The sequence below is a fragment of the Montipora foliosa genome, chromosome 7 (assembly GCF_036669935.1).
Source record: "Montipora foliosa isolate CH-2021 chromosome 7, ASM3666993v2, whole genome shotgun sequence".
In the NCBI taxonomy this organism is placed as follows: Eukaryota; Metazoa; Cnidaria; class Anthozoa; order Scleractinia; family Acroporidae; genus Montipora; species Montipora foliosa.
In genome coordinates, this window is record NC_090875.1 from 20,967,361 (window position 1) to 20,979,860 (window position 12,500).

Genomic DNA, 12,500 nt, shown 5'->3' on the forward strand with positions numbered 1-12,500 from the left:
AGGTTTTACCGACGACGTTAGCATCAAACGGACAAGTTTCTATTCTATATGTTTGTTTTAAAGGCTTTTCTCTCCATCCAGTTGAAACGTACTTCATTCACTTTGTACAACTCGAAAAGGGTGAAATAAAGTGACTCAAAACATTTACGATCGCGCAAATGTCTATCTTCAAGTAACGTTTTCTTGGGCATCGCCTTCTTCCTTGCAAAATCTCTCTATTGATTCTGAAACTGCGCAGTAGAGCCGGAAGTCAGTTAGACACCAGTCGGTTAGACACCAGTCCTAGATCGTTAGTCTCAGTGCTGACTGGAGAAGATGTTTGGTAACGTAATTGTTTGAAAGACAGAATTTATTCATCGGTTCGATACCCATTTTAGCTTACATGTTTAGCGAGCATTACTTTGTTTTGATTGCAGACTTCCTTTTTTTCTTTTACCAAATTTCTCTCCTTTCTGTATTTTTTTTTGTTACAGTATTCTGCAGGGACAGCTGCTCTGCTTCAACAGATGGAGAACTTTTGCGGTAACCTCGCCAGCGCCCTGCCATATCTGAAAAGAGATTCTCAACGATATAGACGCTCCACCGACAATATTTTGCCACCCTATACAATCCTAACTCCGAATATAGGTAATCAATCACTTCATTTCACTTGTTGTAAATCACTTGATTTGCACGAGTCTTCAAGTATTTTTTAAAATTTAAATCTCCAAAGCCGAAATTTTGCTTTTTACGTCTTCTACACGTTACGTAAATTTGCCAAAACTAGCGGTCATTTGACCAAAGACCAAGCCGTGAGAAGTATGGGTCTTTTGCATTGCAAAGCAAAACTACGTTAAAAACAGGAACTTAAGGCATTCTGTGATCAGTGTTAAGTCTAGAATAGTCCCAAGCCCCTCGCAGCGTAGTCGTGGGCCAAGTGATTGGTGGACGACGTGAGGACACGATGATGAATTTTCGATTTTCATTTCGAAGACAATGATCGGTGCTTCACGTATGCGCAGAAATGCACCCAAATTAAATTCTCACCCGATTTTGATATCCAACTCGAAGTTTCGTGTTTAATCTCAGCCTCTCCTATTTTCGATAATATGGAACATGTTAAGATTAGCGTTATCATTAAGCATGCTGCTGTTCATCTCTACTCGAGGAGAAAAGTTCAGGGACTACTTTGTGAAGGTAATTGTCTGTATTCCTAAACACAAGAAATGATGAAAAGCAGGGAAGCATTTCGTGAAGATTCTCTTAATTGCCTTTGCCACTATTGAAATGTAGAAAATAAAACCCTCAGAAAATTAGCCTTGGACGATTCGTCCTCTCTTCGAAAAGTGTCTATGACCTTGCAAGAGAGCTCTACATTAAACTAGAACCTTAGGACAATATTAAAACCAATGTCTTAGACCTAACAACGAAAATAAGTGCTTTAGACCCAATCATCTGTAGACAGGGTGCGAATAATCCTGGACTAATTGTTTAGGGGGCGAATTGTCTAGAACTAGTCAAAAATTTCAAGTGGCTTTTTAAAACTGGAGTACTGGTAGTAGTATAGTACGAATGATTCAAAGAGCAGCACGTCTTGAAACTTCACGCGAAATTTGTACCTCAGCGCGCGTTCGACGTGCTGCTCTCTGAGTCACGCGTACCATTCGTTGCGTTCTCAACTGATGAAGGCTCTAGCACCAGCCGAAACGTCTTGAACGAAACATCAAAAACTAGTCAGTGTCGAATGATTATTTTACAAGATCAAGTGGCTGTTTTATTTTTTGTTAATTCTTGATGTTGTCTTTTTCTTGTAGTTATGGACCTTCAGCCAGTGTTTGTCAATGGATTTTCAGGCTTTTCCTACCCGGAAACCCCCGATGTTTACGGTGATGGTCCGTATAGAATATGGCAAAACATATCTAACAGAATCGACATTCCAAGCAATTTCTTCCAGAGCGCTTTAGGTAAGAGAACCAGGGAACTGACAGGTGCCGTTGTAGACTTCATTACGGTTATTTTTCCAGCCGAACTACAGTGCCGAAGCCAGGAAATGACCAAGTTTGGAAATCCTACAGAGCGGTTGCCAATAATTTAGTCCCGTGAAACCGATGCCATAACTTCCGACCGATCGCAACTGACGTAGAATCACATGACATGCCAGGCTGCGTGTTTTCCCGCGCCTAGAGTTTACTGTGCAGCCGGTGCTTAGCGCGGAAAAACACGAACGAGGAAATCACAATTGTAATATTGTTTGTCTTTGATTGGTCGAAAAAGTGGCGCAGGATTTTTGAGCCAATCACCAGGCGTAGAAAACCACAGCCTGTGGCGGCAAGCAAACATGAAACGCTGTTACAGTCAAGTCCATGTTCGAGTTAAACCTTTTCAGACCTCAGAGTGCCGGAGATATTCTTTAATAACTTATTTTCCATCTTGTTTATAGGAATAAAAAACAGTTTAGGAATTGGTTTCATGATTATCCAAAACATTGGAGATCTGCTGCCTAAATCATTTGACGCAAAAATCAGGTACGTAAACCTCAGGAGTTTCCTAAGAAGTTTGAAGTGTTAGGATAAGTGATTTTTTTCCAAGTATGCTATAGTCATGGTTGATAAAGCAGTCTCTTTATTCATGAACCAGGGGCAAAAAATAGCCATGGTCTTTAATCGATAGTTTACTGTATGTTAGGTTTATTTATTCTTCCCCTTAACTCTTGTCAGTCGACCAAACAGTTTCATTCGTCCGTGCTTTTTTGCTATCGGTCCGCTTTTCAGTACTGAGTAGTATAAAAGCTTTGGGCGCGATTGACGTATCACCGTGCCTTAACTGTTTTAGAGGGCGCCAAAATGGCTGACAAGCCTTGCAGTCCTTTGCCCTGGTCGGATAACGACATTGTGTATGTACTCTCCATTATAATTAATAATCGCTTCTTACCTTTATGTTCCTCTTCTTTGTGTTGAGTTTTTCTTTTTAATGTTGTTTCATATCATGTAATTACACAGAATCTACAAGAAGACAATTATTTCATTCGGTTTTCGCAAGATAGCATATATTATGAATACCCCTGATCTGTTAGTATGACACGTCTAAAGCATTGCTTAAGCAAATAGCAAAGACATCTCAACAACAGATTACGATATAATGGACTCACACTTCTCTTTTAGGGATACAAAGTACAAAGTTGAAGTCAGCTCAGATGTGATCTCTGTGAAGTTGCCTGAAATGCAGTCCGCGCCATTAGACAGTCCGATTGTCATCTCATTTGCCAATCGTTTGGTATGTATCTTTTTACAATGTGCATTGTTTCGTGCAACTTGTGTCGCAACGTAACACAACGTAACACACCTTACCACGGCGCACACTCGTTGCGCAGACACAGTCGTAGTAAGAAACAGATTCGAAAGTGGTATCACGTTCCACTTTTCCTGCAATTCTCTCCTCACAATTTGACCGTTCACAAAGCAAGTTACCTCTGGCAAATTGTGACGTTGCAGGAAGCGTTTCACGAGACAAGCTGCGCAGCGTTACATAACCTTTTACGTTAAAAATTGTGTACTCTCTTTCAGGTAAATCGTTCATCGTATATCTGCGTTCACTGGAACTACTCAATTCCGTAAGTAATTGAGATATTTTCTAGTAGTGTTTTTTTGGAAACAGCATCAGACTGCCTTCTAGGAGTCAAAGATTAAAGGAGCTATGTCACGTTATTTTAGGGAGTTTAGGGCAAATCTTTAGTTAATCACGAGTTTAAAACTCGAAAATAGTAATCTGGAATTCCTTTACTGATAAAACTATCGTTACACCACAAGCAAGATGATTATGAGCAAAAACGACCTTTATCCAGGCGATTCGCCATAAACTTGAAAAACGTCGGGCCGACATTTTCAAGATTACCCAATGCAATCCGTTTCAATCTTGTCCGTTTGTGTCCATTCATTTTTCTCTTTTCTTTTGCTGTATTTCTTTTATGTTGTTCAACAGTTTTAAGTGGTTTTTGCAAAGTCTCATTCTACTGTTTGGGCATTTTGAGTGTCAGAAAATTACATCATGTACTTTGCGTGACATAGCCCTTTTAAACCTGGCCGGACTAGCACGAAGAAACTAACGCAGAGAAAATGCTGCCTTGTTAATGAGATCTGTCAAAATGATTGGACCGTCACCTCTTGCGCACAGGGAAGTTATATTGTTGGCTCCGTCTGTCAACACAATTCATGAACTTTCGCAGCTTAGGGCAGGGGACGAAGTCCTCGTTGTCATGTCTTGCTCTATTCTTTGTTGTAAAGCGCATTTGAAGAAATCAAATCGTGAAATGTACTGTATAGAAATCTTATGTCATAAGATATTTTACTTAGTACGTGTTGTGATATTGTCATGTTGCCATAGGAACACACGTGGCGGCGGGTGGTCACGTGATGGTTGTAAGCTGAAGTCGTCCAACGTCACTCACACTGTCTGCGCATGCACGCACATGACAGCTTTTGCCGTGCTCTCCGACCTCAACCTTCAGGTATCGTTAATTTAAGCGCTTGTAGTAAATGATCCACTCTTCTACTGAGGGCGACGGACTGTGTCCACTCGACAACTTAATTGAATCGAGAACTGTTAGTGTTAGGAAATGAATTCCACATACGAAAAGTTAAGTTGTCGATAAGCGATACGTTTTGTTGCAGCCTCGTTCAATACTGAGAAGAAATGAAGAACCGCTGACTTTAAGAATCGTTTGCGTGGCTGCGAAATAGACTTTAGTAATCGAATGTGGCCCGGGTTCGATTCCCAGACTCGGCGTTATATGTGGGTTGAGTTTGTTGGTTCTCTACTCTGCACCGAGAGGTTTTTCTCCGGGTCGTCCTGTTTTCCCCTCCCCTCAAAAACCAACAGTTCATTTGATTTGCGTTAAGTTGTTAATTTCAGTTAACAGTGTCTCCAATTAGTGCTCCAGCGCTGGAAGACTAGACACTTGAATAAAGCTCCTATCCTTTATTTTCCCTTTATAACTTGCTCACTGATGAGAGAAAAGGATTTGTCGATAACAAAACGGCCGCGTTTTTCATCGACAACTAAAGTAGTTTTCCTTTTGAAAAGGAAAACTTTTTTGTGTCGACTGCTTGATTTTTCGCTATGCACGCGATATTTTGCCATCGGTAACTTTCTGTTATCGTAAACTTAAAAGTCATCGATAACAACTTGCCTTGTCTGTGGAGGCTCTTACCTTACTCTTTTTACAATGGATTTAACATGAAAAGACTATGAACTCAGTCGTCTCCCGCGGAAATTTGTCCGACGGAAAATGTCACATATGAATTTGAGGATAACAAAGCGCCTTAGAATTGCGAGTAATATCCTTTGAAGAATGAAATACTTAAGCTTGATTTGGATCATTGATAATATATCTCCTTCCTGATTTATGCGATTTGTCTCGCTTTGTTTTTGGCGATAGCAATGAAGGATTTTAAAGTTTTAATGCTATCTTCTCAAATATAATCGCGCTAAAAATGGAAAACAACATCGACGGGGTGGTTTCTGCAAATCAAGACATTGGATTAAAAATTCGTAGACTAGGTGTCTTTAGGGTCTTCTATTCCAAAATTCCACTACTGAAGCTAGGTGGTCGCTTATCTAGTAATTCATACTAAACGTCTTGACTAATTTCATCTGAGTATCTTGAAACACCGAAGTAACTTTAACGAATCATAGCATATCCTGACCAGCAAATCAGCCAATCATAATGCAAAAGCCAATTCATAGCAGTCGCGCGCAAAAGATCTGGAAAACGTAAGAAAGCAAATCAGAAAAAATATGTTCTTGGAGTTTGCTTTACCTTGGCCAAGAATTTGGCGCCAAGTTTTTTGGGCACGCAATCACCAATGTCCTCATACAAAAAACTCAAATAGCAATCGCATGATTACTTAGAATTTCGATAGAAACTGGCTCAATGTTGCCATTCCACTAAAGTTTTTTCTTTATTTTGTTGTAGTACCCAATGAGGTGTGCTGCTTTTTCGATGCGTTTGGTGACAGTACAAAATGCCTGGGCATGTCTAGGGTCACTATTTCTTGTTACTTGTGTGCCTTCATTCTATTGGTCTTCTATTGAGAGTTACGTTCAGGCCCCTTGCGCCGCAGCGAATCAGCGCCTATTTTCTCATGACGGTCGGGTCCCACACGTTTCCTGTTGTAACAGTTTTATGAGCAGTTCGGATAATCAACACACCTTAGGTGCTAAGTTATTTGTGAGTCGCATTTTTTCACATTCCCTCGCGACTTGTACCTTTGTATTGATCGAATCAAATCAATCAAATCTTTATTTAGAAACTTACATAGAGCAGCACAAACCAGGGCTAGTTTGAGCGAGTGCAAAACTACGTTAAAATACTAACAATACAAAATGGCTACGAGAATACCTAATACTATTAAACCGCGTAAAGGATAATAGATTTTGGCGGCATACCAGCTAAGATCAACATATAATGAAAAGTAGGTTTTTGAAAAAGACCTAAAATCCATAAATTGGGTCCTAGATATCGCTAATGTGATTTAAATCCATAAGAATTAAACGTGTATCACGTGCAATAGAATCCTTGATTTGAGGAGCTGAATTATTAAATGCGTGTATACTCACTAGTAAAGTGATAGTTTGAACAGTCCTTATCTATTATACAGTTGGTGGCCCAATGTCTGGCCTTCGTTAATAGGCATAGGGATTGAGAAATCCTTATTCCCGTATACTTGAAAAAAACACTCCTGTAAAGCTCATTCATTTAATTGTTCAAGATTGTCTGAATCACATATTAGAACAAAAGTGCCATAACAGTAGCGTGCAGAATTGCTCAGAATTTTGTAAATCAGAAAAAGCTGTGGATCTCACAAAGGAACTGAAACCAACAGGTTCCCCTTCTTCCAGGACAGGACGTAATGAATAATTAATCTTTGGTTTAAGTCTTGAGTTTAGTTATTTACAGAAAACTAAATGAGCAATTCCAGTCTCAATACACAAGAACCTAATCGGCTGGTTATCTTTCTGGCGGAACTGACTTTCCTTATATGGAATAAACCAGACAGCAGAATCAGGTAAATCGCATGTTATATAACTTTTATAAAGATGCAATTTTCAACGTCAAGACCGGTGGAAAGTTCCTTAGCAAAAACAGCACGAAGAATTTTCCCCTCCTGCACCAAAGAATCGTACGGGATCATTTTCATTGCTAAGAATTTTAGCTCTAATTGTTTTTTCTCTTCCTTTCATTAATTCTATTAGTACATGAAATCGCACTATCTTCTCATATAATGTGGAAATTGCAAGTGTTTGTTCAGTTCCTAAAGATCTCGAATTTTAGAACTTTCGAAACAGTGCGAGTATCGATTTGCTCGAATTGTATAGCAACTTTTTATGAACAATACGCTCATCAATTTTCTCGATCGATTCTCAAACTGAACTGCGTTCAATCAGTCATGAAAAACGTTCATGCAGTAATGAAGAACTTCCATCCAAGTTTAATTACTTTTGTGGACTTTGAGAGCACACACGCGTGTTCATTTTTACTGGGTTCACGAATTTTTGAAAGGAAAAATCTTCAAAGGCTATAACTTATCTCAATGTAACGTATTTGAAAAAAATGCACTGAGACATTTTTTAAACAAACTCCGTAAATTAATTTAAAAACCATTTTGCCGAATTTTTTCCTCGCAGAGAATTTGCCGGCTTGTGGCAATTTGTCTTCATTATTTCTTCTGCGCCTCGTTTTCGTGGATGTTTGTGGAAGGACTGCACATGTATCGCAGGCTCAGAGAGAAGCGAAATGTCGACACTGGAAAGATGTCTTTCTATTACTTTATGGGATGGGGTGAGTGAACTGATTTCACTGACAGCCACAAGAGTTCGGTCATTTTTATACAGCTTTTATTAACTTTTTAAAGTATCGCTTTTCGGACATCGAGATGTAGTATCGCTTTTCGGACATCGAGATGTCATTGTCAAGTGAAAGAATAAATTATAAGCCGCACTTGACAATGACATCTCGACATTGTCGAAACGTTGTGCTAACCTTTTAGCGTTTATCTTTTTGATTAAGATAGTTTCAAAGTTCAAGTTTATTACGCTTTCTAACCTTTGATATTCGCGCCTTTTGGAAAGAAAACATATACTAACAGCATCTATTTTAATTTTTTAGGTTGTCCAGCGATTGTGGTAGGAATCTCTGCTGGTTTGGCAAGCGATGGTATGGCAACGAGAAATTGTAAGTTTTTTTCTGTTTGAAGTGAGAAACAATCTATATTCTCACCTTTCGTGTAGTGGAAAAATAACAACTTTATGGCTTAGTATGCCGATTATGAAGAATATGCGTTCGTGTTACCTCGGTGACACTTTCGTTTTCTTTGAACGCGGTCGTTCGAAGAACAAGATTAAAGTTATTGGTGGTACGCATGGGCATCTGTTTTCTCGATATCTGTGGACAATGGGCCACGCAACATGTTGTCACACAACAACAAGAAAAAAACCCGTCACGATTGTAAGACGCTACAATCCTGGACTAATGGGGTAATTTGAGGAGTAATTGTTGATCTTCTTTTCAAAATTATTGTCTAAAGGCTCGAAAATCAGCGTTGGCACCACTTAACTGATTCCCGCACAAATGACCCAGTTGGCACACAGAGCCTTTGAATTTTGCTTGCTTCTACGTCTTTGTCCCGTGTGCACGGGCCTTAACTATTGATTTTTCTTTCAGCTGTTGGATGTCAACTGACGGGACCTTAATCTGGACGTTCACAATTCCCATCATCATCGTTGTTGCAGTATGTTGATGTTTACTTTACTCCGTTAATTTATAGCAATGATCCTCGGTTGTTTTCTTCTCCTTAATTCTAAATGTTGTGTGACCAGATATGTCCAGGAATTCAAGATGGCGTCGTGATACACGTTCTGTATGATGAATGTCATTTATTGTCCCCACGTCAACTTGCCAGGCTTTCTTACGTCCTCACTGCAATTAGGCCTTATCCACAATTATAGTACTAGCCACAAATATGGTAAGACTTTACCCACAGACGCAGTAAGCAGTAAGAGCTTGTTCCAGTGAGCGCTCAAGGAAAAAGCAAAAAAGGGAAGCTGTTACTCGTTTGCGCCAGTTGTGACAGCTTGCATAGCCGTGCATCCTTGCACATTAATAGACCACAGAATTTTTTACGTGGATTGATATAGACGATTTCGACGATACGGTGGCCATTTTGAATTATATTGTTCCAATAGCTATAGGTCAACACTCATTGCCATCCCTCAAACTGGCATTTCCCTTTTTATTCAACTTACACGACATACAATCTATTACTTCAGACTTCAAATCTACTTCAAAGAAACATAGTAGTATCCAGCAAAACAAGTAAAAGCTAACCGTCTTCAAAGTGGTTTTTAGACCTAAATACTGTAGATCAGCGCGGCTTTGCTTAGAAACGCTATTTCTTGTTGAACTAAAGCTCTAATTCTGCCTGTTTTCATTCTTTTCACAGCGATAAGCTTCTCATATTAAGATGGGATATTGCGTCATGTAATTGTAAGGAAATGTTCAATGTCAGTTTGACGGATGGCAATTAGAGTTGACCATAGCTATAATGGGAAATACATATTAATTTCCCCCTGAGCATCCTATAATATCTTTTCAAACAATGGAAATCAAAATGGCTGCCGAATCGTCGAAGTAGTCTGTTCATATGCGGTAACGCTAAATCAATATACAATGACACTAGAGCAGTTTGTTTTGGTAAAATAACATGATTTCTAGTGCAGTTTGGTAGAAATAATATTCGTCATCACAGTGGTCAAAATTTGTTGTGGACTCACTCGGCCACAACATTTTGACCACTGTGATGACGAATATCATTGTCGATAAGAGTACAAACAACGCTGAACCATTTTCGGTTTGTTAATTTGCACTCGTGTTACAAATGTGTAACTCGAAAATAGCCAGCAGCTTCGATAGAACCAAGTAAGTGGCCATATCAGGTCGACAAGGGGTGCTTTTTATTTGTTTATCGATTTATTTGTTGTCGTTTCAGCTCAATGCGCTTATCTTCATCATGGCTCTTGGCATTTCACTCCGCAAACAGTCCAAAAAGAGACGAAGACGACATCACCATCACCATGACATCGAACATTCCAACCTCAAGTAAGAACACACGAAGCGTACTCGGCTCTTTCTTTCGCAAAAGAACACGTTTGCGCTGAAGGCAATGAGTAGGAACTTTGCTCTCCCATACAAGCTCTATCAGTAGAAACCACAAGTTTGCGAGTACCTTTCTATTTGACCAAACGCCACAAGGTGTTCGGCTCTGTACGCACTGTTTAGATTGACCAATCAGAATAAAGTCATTGTCAAACGTAGACAGAAACAGCGCAAGCAATGTATGCAAATTATTCAAATTGTGTAACAATGAATGAAGTGATATATGAAATGAATCATATACTGAACTGCGGATATGAAATCAAGTGAAGCTATGATCCTCGCAGTTATGACCACAATTTTAGCAATTGCGTAGAGAAGCCTGCGAGGATCATAGCTGTACTTGATTTCTTCTCTGCAGTTCAGTATATGATTCATTTCATATATCATTTCCTTCATTGATTCATTCCTCACGGGAAAATTAGAACCCACAACTGACCAGCTCCCAACGTCAGTGGCTTCATAGCTCAGTTGGTTAGAGCGTCGCACCGGTATCGCGAGGTCGCGGGTTCAAATCCCGTTGAAGTCCTGAAGTTTTTAGTCATCTCTACGTAATTGCTAAAATTGTGGCCATAACTGCGAGGATCATAGCTTTACTTGATTTAAATGTGCTGAAGGGTTAGTTCGTAATATAGAAAGATACGCACGAAGGTTGACTCAAGGATATAATGCATTGGGAGGCTCCTAGTCATGTACTCTGGGCTGTGTTATTACCTAGAAGCTACCTGTCTCGTGGCATGAAAACTGAACTGATTTTTGATGTCCTTTTAGCGCTGCTTTACTTGGCACAGCTGGTCTCCTCCCGTTGATCGGAGTATCTTTTGCTTTTGGGCTCCTTTTGGTAAATCAAGAATTGGACAAGTTCCATTACATATTCGCTGGGATTTTCCTTCTCTCGCAGGTGTGTAACAAATATTTCACTTTCCCTTCACACGCGAGGGCGCACACTGTGCGCGAGACGAGAAAGGAGGTGTGCCTGTCCGAGAAGCTCGTAGAAGTTCGTTCCGTGAACAAGCAAAAATTCCAGTAGGGTGGGAATGATCAGTGGCGCTAAGCTTCTTTTTTTTCTCGTCTTACACCTGTTGTCTTTGGCACGGATACTGCCCCATCATTTTGGCTCTGTCGCGCAACCTAGTAAAACTTTCATTTAAAATTCTTCACTCTTTTCTTGTTTCACAGGGCCTTTTCATATTCGTATTTTACCTCGTTTTGGATAAGAGAGTGAGTAATTCACAAAACTTTATCGTCTTCTTATCGAAATAGAGGAGTTTCCGTGGCATTCTGGTGATTAAATTATCTTTTTCCCTTTTGTGAAACTTGGTAGGTCAGGAAAGAATTTAAAAACGTGTACATGCGATGGAAGACTGGGGACAAGACGTACGGGCTGAACAAACCGACGCAAAATTTTGTAAGTCACTCTTTCACCCTCCAATTCAAAACAGTGCGTAGCGTAGCATCCTTCACAAATGAAACAGCGTTGTCTGTAACTTGTCGTTTCTTTTCCCAGACCCGCTCTTATCATCCTGGAGAAATGGCACCGTTGCGCACGCCGTACGATTTCGACGACGAAGGAAACGCTACCAGCACGTCGACCACGGAGCCGTCGAGTAGCGGTTTCCGTAGCAGTATGACAAGTCGATACACGACAGAGGACGGTGCAAGCACGTTTGGAGATGACACAAGTGTGCCAGGTGCGAAATGTTTCATTTTCATGCCCCTACATTAAACGGGACGTTCAACTATAGATGCTAATTAGCAATTAGACCCGTAGCCCGCAAGGGCTACGGGTCAATAGCCCATAAGGCGAATCCGAATGGGCTATTGACCCGTGGCCCTTGAGGGCGAATGGTCTAATTGTTTTAATATCACCCAACTAGTCGGACAGAAAGGCAATAATAAAGTTAGGAAATGCAAGTTGAAGAGATATTTATTTGGGAATAAAACGAAAGAAAGCGTCAGGCTTTTTCGCTACTCGAGGACTATTACTAATAGTCCTCTAGTAGCGTAGCCAATCAAAATGCAGAATTTGCATTAGTCCACTAGTTGGGTGATACCAGAAACCCATAGGGATGAAAACGTGTAACGCACGTTCACAGCTTCCGAATATTCAGTGCGAACTGATTGGTTGAATGTTTCAGTGCTAAGTACCATATTTGGAAACCCCTCGCTCTTGTTGTTCCAAATATGGTACTTAGTAAATTGAATATTCAGAAGCTTGTTTCCCAGCACACAAGGGGCCGTTACACGTTTCAACCCTTATGGGTTTCTGGTGATACTAAATGGTGTTATGCACATTCCAAGAAAGGTAGTAGCA

At 40.1% G+C, this 12,500-nt stretch overlaps 2 protein-coding genes across 2 annotated transcripts in view; both read left to right on the forward strand.

Annotated features, from left to right (window-relative positions):
- The window catches only part of LOC138011293 (cadherin EGF LAG seven-pass G-type receptor 2-like), a 33,718-nt gene extending 29,063 nt beyond the window's left edge, over positions 1-4,655 (forward strand). Inside the window, exons 15-20 of the mRNA XM_068858260.1 lie at positions 474-627; positions 1,794-1,943; positions 2,420-2,504; positions 3,141-3,252; positions 3,543-3,589; positions 4,360-4,655. Coding sequence (XP_068714361.1) covers positions 474-627; positions 1,794-1,943; positions 2,420-2,504; positions 3,141-3,252; positions 3,543-3,589; positions 4,360-4,498 — 687 coding nt within the window. The 3' untranslated portion in view covers positions 4,499-4,655. The remainder of the gene's footprint in view (positions 1-473; positions 628-1,793; positions 1,944-2,419; positions 2,505-3,140; positions 3,253-3,542; positions 3,590-4,359) is intronic.
- Positions 4,656-7,684: 3,029 nt separating this feature from the next.
- LOC138010019 (adhesion G protein-coupled receptor L2-like) overlaps positions 7,685-12,500 on the forward strand; it is a 10,200-nt gene continuing 5,384 nt past the window's right edge. The window contains exons 1-8 of the mRNA XM_068856987.1: positions 7,685-7,816; positions 8,144-8,209; positions 8,699-8,765; positions 10,023-10,132; positions 10,958-11,087; positions 11,366-11,407; positions 11,511-11,594; positions 11,694-11,877. Coding sequence (XP_068713088.1) covers positions 7,812-7,816; positions 8,144-8,209; positions 8,699-8,765; positions 10,023-10,132; positions 10,958-11,087; positions 11,366-11,407; positions 11,511-11,594; positions 11,694-11,877 — 688 coding nt within the window. The 5' untranslated portion in view covers positions 7,685-7,811. The remainder of the gene's footprint in view (positions 7,817-8,143; positions 8,210-8,698; positions 8,766-10,022; positions 10,133-10,957; positions 11,088-11,365; positions 11,408-11,510; positions 11,595-11,693; positions 11,878-12,500) is intronic.